An 18,434-nucleotide genomic window follows, 5' to 3' on the forward strand; every position below is an offset into this window, starting at 1 on the left:
TCCACGACCATCACATAAAAGTCCTGTGCCAAGCTAACTGCCATGTGTTTACTGCTAATTAGCTTTGCTTTAGCCTATGACCCAGTTACCCAGTGTCCTCATTCATTCTTTATTCAAAATCACAACAGGAGCCATTTTTATACCCTGTTAAAACAATGGCAACTAGAAAAAACTGATGGACAAAATATTTTTCACAGCATGCCCTCAGCCTAATGTTTTTTCTAATATAATTAAAATGGCCATGCCCGTCTTAATGGATAATGGGAGGAGATGAGCGGATGTTGTGCAGCAGAGGGCGGTAGTTTGATTAAAGTGATGATGCTGTGATAAGGATTCTGCTCCAGTACACAGAACACACTCTTCCAACTGAGTAACCTGATATTGTTACTGTGTGCTTTAGAGACATATAGATTTATCTTAATGACTGTTTTAAAATTAGAACAGTGTAAGAATTAAAGTTAAATTAAACTGTCACTTGAACTAACAAGAAATCAGGAAACACTTGCTTTAGGGCCTGTGTCCACGGATGGTATTATTTGCACTGACAGCACCTATGACCTCGATTTCAGAGCACTTCTCACCAACAATTACTTTTGATAGGTTACAACTAATCTTGCCACACTTCCACTCCCCATGGCAGTGACAGTAATACCTCTTTTTGACCAACGCGTACCGGGTTGTATTTCCGGGCTGGTGCTCGTGCTGGTTCAGATATGTTTGAACTCACAAACCAACACGGCTTGGTTTTTCCGCCCGCTCGAGCCCGTGGACATCATGACGTCAGATTCATGTGACCCCTTTTCCCACCAGCGCTTGCGCAAAATTTCCCTCACAAAGACAACAATGGGGGACAGCGGCAGCTTGTCTCCTCGGCCGACCACTGCTTTGACTTGGAATCCATTAGCCTTTTTTATTTTTTCACTGCAGGATAATGGCGGAAACACGTTTGGTTTGTGTTTTTGGTCACTGCAACCCCGCACCTCGGCCCTGACGTAAGCGGTTGGAGCCGCTCTGGAACCGGTTTTCCCGGCGGGGAGCCGATTCACTCGCAGTTGAAACACGAAAAACAAGTTGTCAATTGAGCGCTGGCTCCGAAACCGGCCCTGAAACTGCCTCGGTTGAAAAGGGGTATAAGTTTGCACTAAATAACCCTGAATGCTTAGTTTCCAAGAATTCCTCCACTGTTGTTGACAAAGTTGATATCAGAACGTTGATATCAGAAGTCCTGCCCTTTCTTGGTTTTGATTGGTTGGTGATTCAACTGAGAGCGATATAGCAGCCCCAAATGTACGGCTAATTTAGAGGGGGCTTTTTACTTATAACCCTGAACACTGAAAACCTGAATGTCATTGGTTTTGTTCAGAAAAATAGATGCTGCAATCACAGAAAACGCTGTCAGTGGACACAGGCCCTTAATGCACCATGACTTATCTGTTCTCCACCACTCTAAATAAATATCTGACGTTTGTCTTTCTTAAACAGGTAGTCTACCTTTTTTGTCCCTGGTTTGGTGACATCAACTAAAAACACAGTCAGATTCAACAGAGAGGTTAAACACCTCTATCCCTAAGAGTTGAAGAGTAGTTGAAAATTCCCTAGGATTCCCAACAAATACACACCCTTCCTTTCCTGTGAAAGCATCTGATTGAAATGAGTAAACCTGTGCGGTATGTCTCGATCTTTAACTGACAAAATCTTGTGTCTCAGGATTAGCCTCTTGATTAACATTTTAATTATTTAATACCACATAATCGACAGAAAGGTTGACAATTATTATCAGTCTACTAATTTGCAGGGCTGCACGATTACACAGTTGCTGCCGATGATTCCCAGCAAGACGGGAGCCTTTCTGTGTTACGTCTGCACGTTTCCCAGATACATGTGTGGGCTCTCTTCCAACACTCCAACTCCACAGTGCAAAGAAGACATACGCCTCCTTTGGTTAACTTGTGACTCTACATTCAGAGTGCATGAGCGTGACTGGTCATTTGTCTCTATATGTAAGCTCTGTGATTGCCTGGTGACCTTTTCAGCATGCACCCCACCTTTTGCCCAATGAAAGCTGAGATTGGCTCGGAGTAATAAGCAGTATTGATAACAGATTGGTGCTACATTTGCATCCTGCAGACATGAGCATCATTAGCATTGGTGCTACTTTGGGTGGGTCAATGTATGTGTTATTGTGCATTCATTTAGAGTGGCTTATCTTTATGGATTAATAACTGGGACTGATTTGTGGTGAAATTAACATTTTTACTTTGTAAAATCGACCTTCAGAGCCAGTCTGTTACAACATCACTCTACCTTACGTACATATGTAGATGAGTGACATCTTCTGTGGCTTTAGAGAAGCTCTGTCAGAACTAAAAAATATGACCCTGATGATGCAATTGGGATGTCATCAGCTTGAAGACAACAAATGTACAGAAAAACAAATGTTACAAACTGCAAATGTAGAAGTTTGATTTGTAGGGATGCTCTCAGGTGCAAAGTGGGAAATGTGGGATCTACCATTTGGGGGATTTGACCCACATAAGGGACTCTAAGTCACCATATCTCACCCTTTAGTCTATGTCAAGGTGAAAGCACCATCACCAGGGGAATGCTTGAACCCAAACATGCACTGAAGGGACGACAGCTTCAGGAACCAGTGAAGAGTTTGTCGTCACGCCTCCATTTTAACCGCACTTCTTGTAGTCTGTGTTTTTCACACTTCAGACTATTAACTCTGGAATAGTCGACATTATGCAACTGGGTCAGCGCGCACAGCTTTGCAGACAGATGGTGATTTAGTCCTTTTATGACCAAACAGACTAATTTTGGTGGTTTACATCAAATATGATGAATGTGAACACAGTGTCCATGTTGGCACTAAAGGGTTAACACCTATGAGCCAACATAAACCACAGCCTACTTCACACACATGCACGCTCACACACACACACACACACACACACACACACACACACACACACACACACAGACACCTGCACTCTCACACACACATGCAGCTTGGCAGCATCGGATTAGACGCATGAACAGTATTGTTAACTCCAGCACATCACAACCATGAGTCACCCTCCGCTACATTCGCCCAAACACACACACTCACGCAAACACACTCATACACACACTCGCAGTATGAGCTGAGAAGCACAAAATGGCACCTGTGTGTGGAGACAGAGGACAGCAGAGTGACTGTGAGGGTATGGCAGATGGAGATGATGAACATAAACCTCAACAGGAAAATTCCACATATTTGAAAAAAAAAAAAATCAGATAAAGTGTGTGATGTTAACCTGTACCGCATAAATTAGGTCAAGTATGAAAACAACACAAATAAAATCAAATGTGTCTGCAGAAATATAAAAAATGAAGCCATTTTGCATCTGTATCTACACACACCTGAACATGGTTCGCACAGCAGAGCTCCATCTTCCCCTGTGAGACACCAAAACACACACAGCATTAAAACACTGTGGCAGGTTTTTGGATGCTCACCGTTTGGTCACCCATCCATGGTCCAGAGAGCCAGCACCCCATCGTCACAGCAACAGAGGATAGCCGCCTTGGTTACTAAGAAAATCACAGATGCTGCTGCTTCCTCTAGCAGATCGTCGCCCCCCCCCCCCCTCCTCCTCCTCTTCCTCCTCACTCTCTCCTTCTTTCTCTCCTCAAAGCTCCTTTTGCTCTCTCCTCAGCATCTGTCCTCCTCCCTTCTTTTCTTCTGTATTCTCCACTTTCCTCCTTTTTTCATCTATTTCTTCAGCGTCTGTATCCTTGCCCCTCCCCCTTCTTCCCAGCTCCAGATTTCAACATCCTGCACACACACATACTCGCACACTCTTGCATGCATGCGGCTCTGCAAACATAAAAATATGCGCAGGCTGACACACTGTGTTCAGAGACGAAGAGGGAAACACACGCAGTCACACAGTAGAGATGGTGTCTGATTGGTGGGCTGTTAAGGGTCATCAGCCAATCAGTCGCAGTGGTCTCCCTCTGGATATCTTCCTCTCTGACTGAAACTCCTCATGAAGCATCGACGTGTGCAGGAGGGAGCCTGTGCTGCAGCGAAACGCGCAGTAACAGTGGGAAAACACCATGCTACCCTCCATCTACTGGCTGTTAATCCAGGATCCTCCAGCAGATGCTGCTTGAAGCATTCAGGGAGTCGTAGTCCCACCGGTGAGACCGTGAGGGGTTCTCTGTTTCAGATTGGCTCCAAAATTTTGAGGAACATGCAAGAATCCATGTGCACAGATTGGTTTAAATGAGGAGAAACCTGGTCCGTCATGGAGGTCCTCTCATGGGGGCAGACTGAAGCTGTGCCCTAGTTCCATGAGAACATTATGTACTTGTTGTGTGGTGTGTTAATTGTATGGTTTTTTTTTCAGCACTACTTTAATCGGAGACACACTTTCAGCACACACAGTACATAAGGACCTCAACCTTTGACCATCACCTCTTATACCTTTAGACGAGATTTGTAAATTGGTTTAGATTGATCCTCAAAAATGAACCCCCAAAAATGTAGAGCTCACCCTACTGACCGGCTGCAGAATGGTTCATTCAGCCTACCTCCCCAATGTTGAAAGAAGGGACAAGAGTGAAACTAGAAAATCAAATTGTCTTGTTGCCTTTATTTTGATAAGACAGCTCGAGAGAGAGACAGGAAGTATGGAGAGAGAGGGGTGGGAATGACGTGCAGCAAATCATGCCAGGACTAGGAATCGATCTTTGGACCAGCGTGACTAGGACTGCAGCCTCTGAACATGGGGCGCTTGCTCTACAAAGTGAGATAAACTAGCTTATTTGGGGGTGCTGTTGGCCTAGCGGTCTAACACGGGACTTCCACCAGATCTGTGTCCGGTCCGTATCCAATCCACTGTGGTCCGGCTCCATGCTCTCTCGCCTGTCAACACCCATCGGTTGCGTTTTTGGAACGCAGCACGGAGCAGGACCGCCGGACAGCTGGGGTCATGTGACCAAGGTTTTCCCGCAGTAATTACTAAATCAATGATTCTCTCTTCCTCTCCTCATCCATGTTGTCTTTCTGGTCTTCTGAAAACCTCTGACCCGTTGACTCCAGGCCTGGCTTCGCTCATCATGACGGTTTGTTTTCATAGTTAGGATAAAAATGATCCAACGATAACACAGAGTGTTTTATTCTGAAAATTAACCTGATGTTTTCATTTTGTTTTGGTGCCTGACTTCCTGTCACGCTCTGCTCTGTTGAGATTGATAAGTTGTGCTCTGGCATCCGGCAAAAATAGAAGTCTTGTGTATCTGATCCGGAGGGCTCTGACCTGCTGGATTAGAGTCGCAGCCGGAACGCAACGGAGCGGATCCAGTGGAAGTTAACACAATGACTAGAATAGAAACCTATCAGTGCGGTGACGGATCAGAGATGGACCAGATAGGGATCTGGTGGATCTTGGCCATAAGCACCCCACATACAGAGGCTATAGTTCTCGTCGCAGAGGTTGCCGGTTTGACTCCTGGCCGTGACCATTCACTGCATGTCCTTCCCCTCTCTCTGCTACCCACGTTTCCTGTCTCTTCAGCTGTCCTATCCATAAAGGCAAAAATGCCCCCCAAAACATCCAAATTTAAACTAGCCCATTTTCACGTTGTTTTCGTTAGCGAAGGGAGGTGACGCCAATGTCACCGGCACAATATATCATTGAGGTAGTATTTTTGCTTTGCTCTCTTACAACAGGAGGAAATGGAGGCGTGTCGTCCATAGTTATAAACAATCAATGGTAGTGACTGCCCTAAATATCGACCGGACTGCCCATTGACCTCAATTAAATGCACTTGTATGTCAGCCAAGAGCCACATCTGTTACTGTTACTTTAAACGCATGGGTGGGTCTATGTCATCAGTTTGATTCATCTAGAACAAAAAAGACTCTGCGTGAACCCAAATAGGCAAATTTTTCCCCACAACTAGATTGTACATTGTCCTTCCATCCTCTTCATAAACTTTCTGCAAGATGTCAGAATGAGATGCTTGTGAACGGAGCAGATATGAGGAAAACTCACCAGTACAGAGTGGGTGAAGTGATTACACTGAGTTTATCTGCTTGGATACTCTTCACTGCACGCCTCAGTTCTCTGTATTATGTCTTCTATTGTTGGGTTTGTATTGTGGGAATGTTCGTATCCATGATGTAGTGATGTTAACACAAACTGGCATCATTACAGGAGACAACTCTTCCTGCTGCACACACAACCCAGCCGCCATTCCTCACCTTAACTAAACTGGGTATTGATTTCTGAGAGAGCATTCCAGCAGAAACGAGGAGATATAAAAAAATCTGGTTGTCTAAACAAACAGCTTGTTTGGAGTTAACTTGACATAATGTTCCATAATTTTTACGAACTCACTCATGGAGTCAATATAGAAAGTGCAGTATGAACTGTAGGCTGTACAACAGAAGTGATGCTGCTGCGTTCCTGCTCACTGCTCTTTGAACGACCATTTTGAAGTCTGCAGTTGGCACTAACATTGGACTTCCACCAGATCCGTGTCGGGTCCGTCTCTGATCCACTGCGGTCAGTCTCCATGCTCTCTCGTCCGTCAACACCCACCGGTGTTTTTTTTAAGAACGCATCACAGAGCAGGACCGCCGTACAGCTGGAGTCATGTGACTGAGGTTTCCCCACGGTAATTACTGAATCAAGGATTCTCCTCCTCTCTTCATCCATGTTGTCTTTATGGTCTTCTGAAAACCTCTGACCTGTTGACTCCAGGTCTGGCTCCGCACATCATGACAGTTTGTTGTAGTTACCTAGTTACACTCAGAACACACAGAAATAAACACATGCACAAACAGGACCATCTGGACATGCACTAATAGAAGTGTGAGGGGGCTGTACAGGGGAAGGGCAAAGTTACTAACCATAGACCTTTCTGGAGTCCCTGAGCTCCCTTGTCTCGTAGGTTCCTCTGGATCTCTGCTGTAGACGGCCTGCTGCTGTGGATGTGCCAGACTCCAGCTGCTACAACTACTAGGCAAGGCAAGGCAACTTTATTTGTATAGCACATTTCATACACGAGAGCAATTCAATGTGCTTTACATTACAACATTAAAAGCATTGGAAACATTCAGACAAGCATAAAAGAACACAATTAAAATGAAAAATATAATAAAACAGAAAAGAAAAATTAGAAATATGTTAAAAATAAAATTAAGATTTGCATTTAAAGTGAGTTAAAATGAGCTAAGATAGGAGGGGCGGGGGCAAATAAAAAAGTCTTAGTCTTTGATTTAAAAGAGGTGAGAGTTCGAGCAGATCTACAGCTTTCAGGGAGTGTGTTCCAGATTTGTGGTGCATAATGACTAATGGCTGCTTCACCATGTTTCGTTCTGACTCTAGGGACTGAAAGCAGACTACTACTACTATCCATCTCACCACTATCATCTCTCTCTCTCTTCATCTCCCTCTATCCCTCCAACACGGTCTCAGCAGATGTGTGTCCAACATGAGTCTGGTCCTGCTGGAGGTTTCTGCCTGTTAAAGGAAGTTTGTCCTTGCCACTGTAACTTGCTAAATGCTGCAAAGTGCTCTGCTCTGGTGGATTAAGATCAGAGGTGGGTAGTAACGAGTTACATTTACTCCGTTACATGTACTTGAGTAGTTTTTTCAAAAAATTGTACTTCTGAGAGTATTTGTTATGCAGAGTACTTTTTACTGCTACTCAAGTACATTTGTGTTAAAAAATATGTACTTTTACTTTGTTACATTGGGCTGTCCAGTCGCTACTTTTAACGTTCCTTTTTTTCTTCATTTTATATTGTTTTATACTCAGCCGATCTCTCACGCAGCTCCTTCTGATCCAGAGCTATAAATAGCCTCAACACTGAATGAACGGAGAAGTAGCTGCGCCCCCTCCTCCACCTACAGCTGGGGAGAGAGGCTGCGTAATACCTGCTTCCCCTTTGGAGGAACATGTTTACCCTGTACCCAACATCCGGACTCTCTCATAACCTCTAAATGACGAGGAGAAACAGTCACAGTATGCGCTGCTTACTTTGTCTATACGGTGGAAATCTTGAGCTTATAGAACAATTAAAACTTAAAAACATGTCATGGTGAGTAATCAGTTAGGTAAGCTAAGGATCATACTGGTTAATATTAAATCTTAAAAAGCATGTCATGGTGAGTTATCAGTTAGGTAAGCTAAGGATCATACTAGTTAATATTAAATCTTAAAAATATATTATAGTTAGTTATCAGTTAGGTAAGCTAAGGATCATATGAAATCTTAAAAGCATGTCATGGTGAGTTATCAGTTAGGTAAGCTTAGGATCATACTGGTTAACATTAAATCTTAAAAGCATGTTAGAAATGTTGGAAAGTAATCTAAAGTAACTTATAAGAGCAGTAAGGTAGCATGCTAATAAAAACAGCTGCTTCTGAAGCTCAACAGTCACCTCAGAGAGATTCTTCAGGACTGAGTTCATGGCCTTTTTAAACACTTCCAAGTTATTTTAGTACTTTCAAGTTATGTTTATAAGTAAGATGTACTGAAAATAAGTTAAAGGTTAAAAAAGAAAGTTTGGAAGGCATAGATATATTTTGTATTGTAATGTTGGAGTATTAATGTTCTGGAGTTCTGATGACATCTCAGACAGTTTGAAGTTCTAGCTTGTTTTAAAAAATGAAAGCGGGTACATTAGTTTGTGCACATTGCAGCTTCTCTCTCTTTAATGTTTGAAAGTAAACCATGCCTAACAGCATTCATTTTGGCATTTTCCTATTTATGTCACTTTATTAAAGGCAGTGTGCACTTCACATTGTTATTAGCATTTCCAATACAGTACAATTTTATATACGATACTTCTCACAAGTTACTCACTACTTGAGTAGGTTTTTTTTTAGGTACTTATTTACTCTTACTCAAGTACTTATTTCTATGAGTACTCTTACTTCTACTTGAGTAACATCATTAGAAAGTAACAGTACTTTTACTTGAGTACTGTTTCGGTTTACTCTACCCACCTCTGATTAAGATGAGATCAGACTGAGTCCTGTCAGTAAGATGGGACTGGATCTTATCCTGTCTTGATGTTGGATCTTTGTTAATAATGGAACATAGAGTACGGTCTAGAACTGCTCTGTTTGGAACGAGTCTGAGGATCACGTTTGTTGAGATTTGTCGCTTTATGAATAAAGATTGATTGAAGGGCGCACAAAGCAGGTCGAGCACCTCCTCAGCTGCTGGCCAAATTTCCATTCTTTTCACTGGAACAGGAACTTGAATTGGTAATGTTCGAACAAAGCTCTGTGAAACTTTCATACTTTGTTAATTTTGGGCCAAGCACTGGGACTGAAACTCCTCTCTGATTTTACATCTCACATAAAAAGTCTCTCTCACTCTGACTTGCTTCTATTTCTGCATCACTCAGCATGGTTTAGGTCTGAACTGAACAGATGATGCAAAAACTGCAGCAGCAGGTTAAGTGTGAAGATCTGTTTTGCCTTCTGTCACCTTCATGATTAATTTATGATCTCAAACTTCATCTCTGAATTGACTTGCCATGAAATAAACTATAGAGCTGATGTTAAGCTGTTGAGTTTCTCTCTCTTTCTGCAACAGGCGTCGCGTTGGAAGAGTCGGAGGGGGCAGGGCTTAGCTCATGTTGAATTGCGCTCATTGGGTCGTTTGATTCTCAGGATTGAACTCTCGAGTTAAACTCGCAAAGGTTGAACTTAACGACTCTCGCTGGAGAAAGCTTCATATCTGTCTTTGAATATCACATCACGCGGGCCGTCCTCTCCACCTTCACGTTACACACCTCTCGCTCTGATTGGACGGCGGTCTGGCTCTCTCTCGGCTGAATCTCCTGGGGCGACGCTGCAGGAGAGGACAGGCAGAGACGTCTCCCATCCTCAGAGGACAGAATAAGAAACGGTCACATGAGTCTGACAGCCGCTCCCCTGCTCTGCAGATACACACACACACACACACACACACACACACACACACACACACACACACACACACACACACACACGCATGTAGGCTGAATTCATCTGATTCACTCACTGACCCTGCCCTGGCTGTGTGGTTTCTATGGTAACAGTCTCTCCTGCCAAACACATGTATGTGAATGTGAACATTTCCCTTTTCAGAGTCACTAAATCATCTTTCTTAAATATGAGGAGCTGCAGAACGTGTTAATACTGTTTGAATTAACCCATTGCACATATAGTAATCATGTGTGTGTTCATGTGTGTGTGCATGTCTTGCTGCTGCTGCTGCACATAATAACGATGAAGATGATGATGGGTGCATCTGGATGCCTGTCGCTGAGCTCTGCCATTTCTGTGCTGAGGTACGGAGGCGGAGAGAGAGTGAGAGAGAGGTAGAGTGAGCATGTGTCAGAGTTACATACATACTGTAGAGCCTGAGCTGCGACACACAGACCTGTCTGTGTCTATAAATGGAAAGCACATTTACTGTTGCTGAGAAGCTTCTGTATGTGAGAGTACATACAGGGAGTCATATGAACGTGCCTTTTGAATGCGGCTGGGGATGAAACCTGTGGCAGCTCAGAGTAGAGGTATAATATGGGAGGTACAAGGAAGAAATAAATCAAAGTATTTTTTATTTTCAGAGCAGAAAAAGAGGTAAATAAGGATGTTATTGTAATATGAGAAAACCGTTGATTTTAGAGGCAGTGTGGGTGATTTGGAGGAGTTTGTTCCTTTGCAACAGTGAGCATAATGAGGTAGCACACTGAGCAGAGAGGAGGCTGGTTTATTGTGTTCCTGTACAGGAGGAGAAAAAAGTGTGCCAGCTACTCTCCTCATAAAGCCAGGTTTATACTTCTGCGTTGACTGTCGTGAGCACTGCATACTTCTGCATCAAGCATCTACGACGCTCTGCAATACTCTGCCGAAACTCTTGCAGGCAGTGTGATTTCTATGCTAGTCAGATCGCCAGAGTCTGCTTGCTTGTTGGCACTGAACTATGGTGACTCAGAGTGTGTTAAGTTGAATTGACGCTGATAAATGCTGCTGTTAATCATACAGCAGTTATTACAAAGAGGAACAGAGAGGAGACGTCAGAGGAGATGGAAGGCATAGCGATTTCGGAAATTTACATGCAGATATACTGTGCTGCCCAGTGGACCAATCACAGGGCTTGCGTGTTGTTTCAACCAAGCTGCAACCTCCGGTCTAAAAAAATGGGTCCAATGCAGAAGTGCTAAAAACTGCTGTTCATCGAGGATCCGCTTGAGGCTGGCTCCAGAAGTACCGGAAGTCACATACACATGAATGGGAAAAAGACGATTTTACAGCAGAAATAAACAAGTTTACAGCCTGGTACAACAGACGAGTCTAGCCTGGATAGCTCATTTCTCTATCGGCACAAACTGTGAGGCCGGTGAATTTTTTTCTAACGCGGCAAATACGAAGATATCGAGATTACAAGTCTTCCAATAAGAGGCACAGCTGACTGCGGGAACACTGTAGCTGTTGGCTAGGAGGCTCAAACTTCGCCTCTTTACGTCACACTGGCTCGACAGCAGCAATATGGCTGCTGCCGACAATTGGCCTCAAAACAGCGCTTCAGAAACAGATGGGTGACGTCACGGATACTATGTCCATATTTTTTACAGTCTATGGTTTCAACGCATAGTTACATTTTGGAGGAGGTCCCCGTCAGGCTACATCAGAGGCTTCTGTTTTGAAACAGGGCGACACAGACCTATGGTGTTGATTTGACTTAGAAGTATAAACCATGTGCTAGCCATATTCAAAGAGGGTGCTCTTCTTTCTTTTTAAGTTAAGTTACATTTTCGGGGCTTTTTCACCTTGATTTGATAGGACAGCTGATGAGAGACAGGAAATGTGGGGAGTAGAGAGTAGGGGAAGACATGCAGCGAATGGTCACGGCCGGGAGTTGAACCAGCGACCTCTGCAAGACTATAGCCTCTGTATATGGTGCACGCTTAGACTGCTAGGCCACTAGTGCCCAAGAGGGTGCTCTTTTAAGTGTTTGCTCTTGGAGCTAAGAGGTGTGGTGGCTGAATTCAGCACTATTGGCTGTATATATATATGATAGACAATTGCCTTCAAGTGTGTCGCCTATCGGGAGATGTGAGTCATAATACCCCCTCAATAGACGCTGGTATATTGTGCTGTTGCAGCCAAGACATGCACGGAAGCAACCTGGCTGGTACAGCAATGGGAGTGACATCACATGACCAAGTCACACACTTCACTTCCTGATAAAACATTGAAGATTCCTCAGGTGGGTACAGATTCTTGTGTTGATTTGAAGCAGACACTCAAGATTATAGAGAGTTCAATGACTCTTGTGTTAGTGTTTGTTACGTTCTCTCTCGCTGTTCGTCCTCTACTCTCATAACTCAGTCCAGATCGCTGCAGGAATCTCATTTGTCCACAGAGATATCAATCAATCTTTTTTATTATTATTAAATGACTATTTAAGACTTAACTTGAAAAAAAAAAAAAAAAGAAGAGTGTTAATGATTAGGTTTATGATAAGGGTAAGGGTTATGAATAGGGTTTGGGTTATGATTAGGGTAAGGGTTATGAATAGGGTTATGAATAGAGTAAGGGTTATGAATAGGGTTATGAATAGGGTTATGGTTATGATTAGGGTTATGAATAGGGTTAGGGTTATGATAAGGGTTAGGGTTATGATTAGGGTTAGGGTTATGATTAGGGTTATGAATAGGGTTATGGTTATGATTAGGGTTATGAATAGGGTTAGGGTTATGAATAGGGTTAGGGTTATGATTAGGGTTAGGGTTATGATTAGGGTTATGAATATGGTTATGGTTATGATTAGGGTTCTGATTAGGGTTAGGGTTATGAATAGGGTTAAGGTTATGATTAGGGTTAGGGTTTTCACATGCGCGTTTGGTACAGTTTGTATTTTATAGGGACCCCTACATTTTCTTGTGCCGCGCATGGGCGTCTCTGATAGGTCAGACTGTCAGAGCCGGCGTCTCTGATAGGTCAGACTGTCAGAGCCAGTAGTCAGGTTTCTGGGGCCTGCGCTGTGATTGGTCAGATTATCAGAGGTACCGGAGCGGGCTGAATAACACATTCATCCTGACATCTTCAAATTCGTGAAGTTTCAGCTGCTAATCAAACCTTTAACCGATATTACCGGCTGAGTTTATCGATAAGACACACTCTGAAAGGACACGACTAACGGACTCCTCCTATGTCTTTATAACGAAGCTTTAACAAGCTTTAAATACTGTTTTGATGGAGTTAGCTGTGTTAGCTTAGCATGCTAACATGTCATTGGAATCACAGCTAACGTTAGCTCGTTGAGTTGTTGCTTCCAGGAGCTTCAGCAGCATCAAGGTAACACCAAATACAAGACTCACTTTTAGTTTATAAACCACTTTCTACAAGATTAAACACGAAACCAACAGTCTGCTTTATATTCACCCTGAGTAATGCTGAACTCAAACCCTTTTGCAGTTTCTCTTTTGAATATAAAACCACGAATAACTTGTGTTTGCACTATTTTGTTACAGTTTATTAGCATTTAAAGTTAAAAGTTCCCGTTTTTAAGACAGTAAACAAGAGGAAACACTGGATTCTGTCCATCTTTAAGTCATTGATTCATTGCACAGGCCTGAAACTCGCTGCTGTTTAATGATTAATCATAACATGTTTCAATGAAGTAAATGTAAAATATTTTTTTATATCAGAAATTGTCATTATTGAGTAGGACTGACGAGCTATGCTTAATATGTCTCTCATAAATTGATTAAAATGATGGAAAATTAATCTTATAGAGAGAAGATTTCTTCACATTATACTTGACTTTTTTAAATACCAGCAACAATTTTAAAAAGATAATAATTTTTTCATTTTTTCTTCATCAATATTGCTCTTTTAAAGTTTAAAAAAAGCCTATTTTTCCATAACTACACTCAAGAAATATTTACTTTGTCAGAAAAACGTTTACTGATTTTACATTTAGTGTGAACATCTAAGTAAGCTGTCAACCTGTCACTTTCCAACTACACCATGCGTAACATTTTTATATACTTTTAGATTTTATTCTTATTTAATTTCATTCATTTCTTTTTCTTTTTTGTTTTAATTGAATTTATTACTTTACTTTTTTTTCTCTCTATTTGTGTTTTATAATTTTTGTACTACTGTTGCTACTATGTCGGTGTTGCTGCAACAACCGAATTTCCCATCAAGGATAAAACAAATGTTATTTTAACTTATTTTTATACGTCAGCATGTTGGTATTGGCTGATTCCAACCTTGTTTCATTTTCAATCAACAGACTTTTTTGGTTTTCATCCACCAATAACGTAACACAAAGTGCTCTAAATAAACAAAAACTATCAATGAAATACACGACCCCTACCACCTCTCCATAAAGAGGGTTAAGAAGAAAAACTAGTTACACATAAAAGACTCGACAGATAAGGAGCTGACAAACGGAGGAAACATCATGAGGTCTTAGATTTGACTTTTATATCAGGCATTTCTACATTATGGAAAAGGTGTTTCCATAAAATTTACTAATAGCCCCCTGAAAATGAACAATTATGCAAACTGTCATTCAGCGTTATCTGTTTCATTATCATCATTAATATTATTTTATATTTATATATTTGTATTATTTTCCTCTTTGATTGCTTACCTTGTTTGTTATTCTGTCCTCCTGTCACTTGGTCAATTCCTTCTTGTAAAGCACATTTCTTGCACAATAAAAAAAAAGTATAAAAAAAAAAACCAAAACATTAAAACATAATTTGTTAAAAGAAACTAAAAACATTTGTTAAAGTTTGTTAAAGATGTTAAACATTGGTTGTTAAATAAATAAAAAGATACATAATTAATTCATTTATGTGCATATATATGTTTGGAAGGTACTCTTGATTTACAGAAAAGGAGCAAGATAATGTCATATTAATGGTGTTGTTTGAAAAATGTATGTAATACCTTTGAGTTAAGTTTTGAGCAGATAATAATGCTGAAGAGCAAAGTCTGTGAAATCCCAGATTATTTGCAGTTTTAAAAATGTATAATAATAACTTGTGAAATATAAGAAAAGTCCTAATTTATCATTTTTTGATTCCTTAATCAGTATTTATCTTTTAAGTCAACAGAAAAGTTTTTTTCATGTCTATTTGGCAATATCTACTAAAGTATTTGGTGAAAAAATGGAAACATGTACTGTGTACATGTTTGTTTCTACCATCCTGTCATGCATCATCCTTTGTCTCTAACTTACTCCAGACCTCTGCGACTCTTTGAAAAATAGTCATAAGAATAGATCATAAGAATGTGAGGAAGGTTTTGTTTTCTTCAGATTTTAGACACAATAAAGACCAAACTGTACTCTGGGATGACTCACTAGAAATGTTTGCATCCTAGCGGGTAACTCTTCTTATTGCTCTGATGCTCTTCAAAGTCATGTCATCATGAGTTTCTGTCCAGACCGACTTATTTGTAGGACTTTGTTGATATTGTCCCCAATGATAAATCCATGACATCATTGAGTTGCAGTTATTTGTAGCGTATTAACCCATCTGTCTCTCTCTCCTCCTCCTCTTCAACAGCATGAACTGCCCCCCCACTAAGCGCCTCCGAGGCCTGAACGCGGATGTCGTAACAGCCGTGCCCTTTGACGACCCGTTCGACGATGACGATGATTTCACCCAGGATGACTTGGATGAGATTGACATCATCGCCTCGCAGGCCGTCACCTCGACCGCGTTACCCGGACATGAGTCTAAACTGGCAAGCAAACAGACGCACTCTACCCGGGGGTCTGGGTGGTCTGCATCTCCAGGACCGAGCAGATCTCTGAGCAGAGCCGCGAACAACCCGAGCAGAGAGAACACGTTTGGATTGAGCAGCAGAGGGAAAGCTGCCAGTCATGAGTTAACAAGTAGAGAGCCTCTCGGTGAGTTGAGCTTGGAAACATGGTTTTAAAAACTCTGAATAAATACATTACAGTTAGTCCTTTAAAATTATGTTTATCGTCTCCAAATAGTTCCTCTTCCTCACTAATAGCCACAGATTTTGCTTGATTTCAGACAAACTATTTATTTATTTGTCCTCTTTCATCAGATTTAAAACACAGAAAGATGTGTCACTTCGAGCTGCAATGACTCTTTAAAATCTAAGCTTGTAAAATACTGGCATATTTAAATATCAATCTAATGTTCAAACTGTTTTTAAAGCCAAAATGTCAAACATTTGCTGGTTTCAACTTTTTAAATTTATGGACTCTTATTTGTCTTTATGTCTCTTGTTGTTTGGGGAAAAAAAAGATTTAATAATTACAACATTTTGAGCTCTGAATTTTTTTTATCAATCAATCTTTATTTATATAGCGCCAAATCCCAACAAACGTTATCCTCAGACTCGTTCCAAACAGAGCAGGTCTGGACCGTACTCTATGTTCTATTATTAACAAAGACCCAACATCAAGACAGGATTAGATCCAGTCCCATCTTACAGACAGGACTCAGTCTGATCTCATCTTAATTCTCCATGAGCAGAGCACTTTGCAGCATTTAGTAAGTTACAGTGGCAAGGACAAACTTCCTTTAACAGGCAGAAACCTCCAGCAGGACCAGACTCATGTTAGACACACATCTGCTGAGACTGAGATCCAGAGGAACCTATGAGACAAGGGAACTCAGGGACTCCAGGAAGGTAAATGGTTATGAGGAGTGTGAATAATCAGAGAAGGAAAGAACAAGGGAATAAAGATATTGGAAATAATAATTCCCACCAGTGAAAGTAGATCTAAAAATGACGTACACAAAGCAAATGTCCTTAATTTGACTTTGTTGACAAAGCGATGTTGTTTTGTGTGTTCAGGCAGCAGACAGCAGCAGTTTGGGTCAGACCGAGGAGACTCCTACAGACAGCTGGAGGCTCAGCATGCAGAGCTGAAGAGGAAGGTGAGTTTGTGTTTAATCTGGCTCAAAATGACCTGGGGTCACTTACATTTTTTTTTCCATTTTTGACTCTTTCTTTTTTAGTTATTAAAGCACACTTAAGTCTATAAAGTGGGACTAAAACCTCTGGACCAGATCAGACATTTAGTCTTATGATAGCATCTCAGTTCGGGCTGCAAGAAGGGTTCCGTCAAATAATGAAGGATGAGTTCCAGCGGGGAACAGACTCCAGGTGAATCTGTCCTGATGCATGTGTGTGTGTGTCTGCGTAATCAGCTGAAGGAGGTGGAGGACGAGATCATGCTGAAGAGCGGGGAGATCCGGGTCCTCAGGGACTCTCTTAAAGGAGCCCAGCAGGAGAAGGAGGCCCAGAGGCAGAACCAGGTCCTGCTGGAGACCCAGAAGCAGAGAGAGCACAGTGAGAGGGAGAAGGAGCTCCACAGGAAGGTGAGGAGCTGAAAAACACTCACATATGAATGTACAGTGTGTGTAGGATGAGCTGATGATGATGATGATGATGGTGATGGTGTTTATCATGATCAGGTCCAGTCTCTGCAGACCGAGCTGCAGTTTAAAGAAGCAGAGATCAACGAGATGAAGAGCAAACTCAGCTCGGATAAGATCAAGACCGCCTCTCCTCTTCGTAGAAACAGGTGAGTCATCGTTTATATCACCTAAAACTCAATATTTGTGGGGGGTTTTTATGTTTTTTCCTCTTTTATATCCATTTTGAACAAAACAACTTAAGTTTTTAAATATTTAATTAAGGAAAAAGTAATTTATAAGCTGTCACATTTAATATTCACTGACCTACAAGCTTCAAGGAGCAGCTGGTGTGACTCCAGGATGAACACGTATGGAGACCGCTCAGTGTGCAACGAGTCAGACATGATCTGATCGCATGATTTCTCTCCTCCCAGTCCTAAAGTGCTGGCCCAGTTGCATCATGGGAGCAGCAGCAGCTCTTCCTCTCCGATAGGAAACGGTTTCATCACCAAGGAGATGTTTGGAGCGAACATCCCCTCCAGAACGACACCGGTGAAGACGCGGAGGGAAGGTGGGTCATGGGATAAAGGTGGAGCAAAGGCCTGAATGAAACAGGAAACAGGAGTTGTTGGTGTTAGTGTTGATGTTGGTGTTGGTGATGGTGATGTTGATGTAGATGTTGCAGTTGTTACATCTTTGAGAACTGAAGCTGATGTGTGTTTCCTTGCAGATCGAGCATCCAGAAGCAGACAGGAAGTCACTCTCCCTGACCCGTTCCTCTGTGTCAGACCTGCACACCTGCAGCACAGAGGTCAGTCTGTCTGTCAGCCTGCTTCATGCAAAATGTTATAATAATAAAAACCTGCAACAAAATCAAATTAAAACCTCTTCAGTTGGCTAAATTAGACTCTCCTGCAATCACTCTGAAATAAACCAAGTTTAAACGTTTATTTCATATTTTTTATTGCAGTATAATTACACGGTTTGAAACCTAACTCAG

At 41.8% G+C, this 18,434-nt stretch overlaps 1 protein-coding gene across 2 annotated transcripts in view; it reads left to right on the top strand.

Moving 5' to 3' along the window:
• Positions 1-18,434, top strand: part of atrip (ATR interacting protein) — a 99,110-nt gene that overhangs the window by 72,026 nt on the left and 8,650 nt on the right. The window contains exons 1-7 of one of the 2 annotated variants that reach the window (XM_034681600.1): positions 13,042-13,364; positions 15,596-15,942; positions 16,869-16,951; positions 17,225-17,395; positions 17,492-17,601; positions 17,869-18,005; positions 18,165-18,245. In XM_034681600.1, the coding sequence (XP_034537491.1) occupies positions 15,597-15,942; positions 16,869-16,951; positions 17,225-17,395; positions 17,492-17,601; positions 17,869-18,005; positions 18,165-18,245 (928 nt within the window). In that variant the 5' untranslated portion in view covers positions 13,042-13,364; position 15,596. Of the gene's footprint in view, positions 1-13,041; positions 13,365-15,595; positions 15,943-16,868; positions 16,952-17,224; positions 17,396-17,491; positions 17,602-17,868; positions 18,006-18,164; positions 18,246-18,434 lie in introns of those variants that run through there. The other variant, XM_034681608.1, reaches the window with a different exon arrangement.

The sequence above is a fragment of the Notolabrus celidotus genome, chromosome 1 (assembly GCF_009762535.1).
Source record: "Notolabrus celidotus isolate fNotCel1 chromosome 1, fNotCel1.pri, whole genome shotgun sequence".
Lineage (NCBI taxonomy): Eukaryota > Metazoa > Chordata > Actinopteri > Labriformes > Labridae > Notolabrus > Notolabrus celidotus.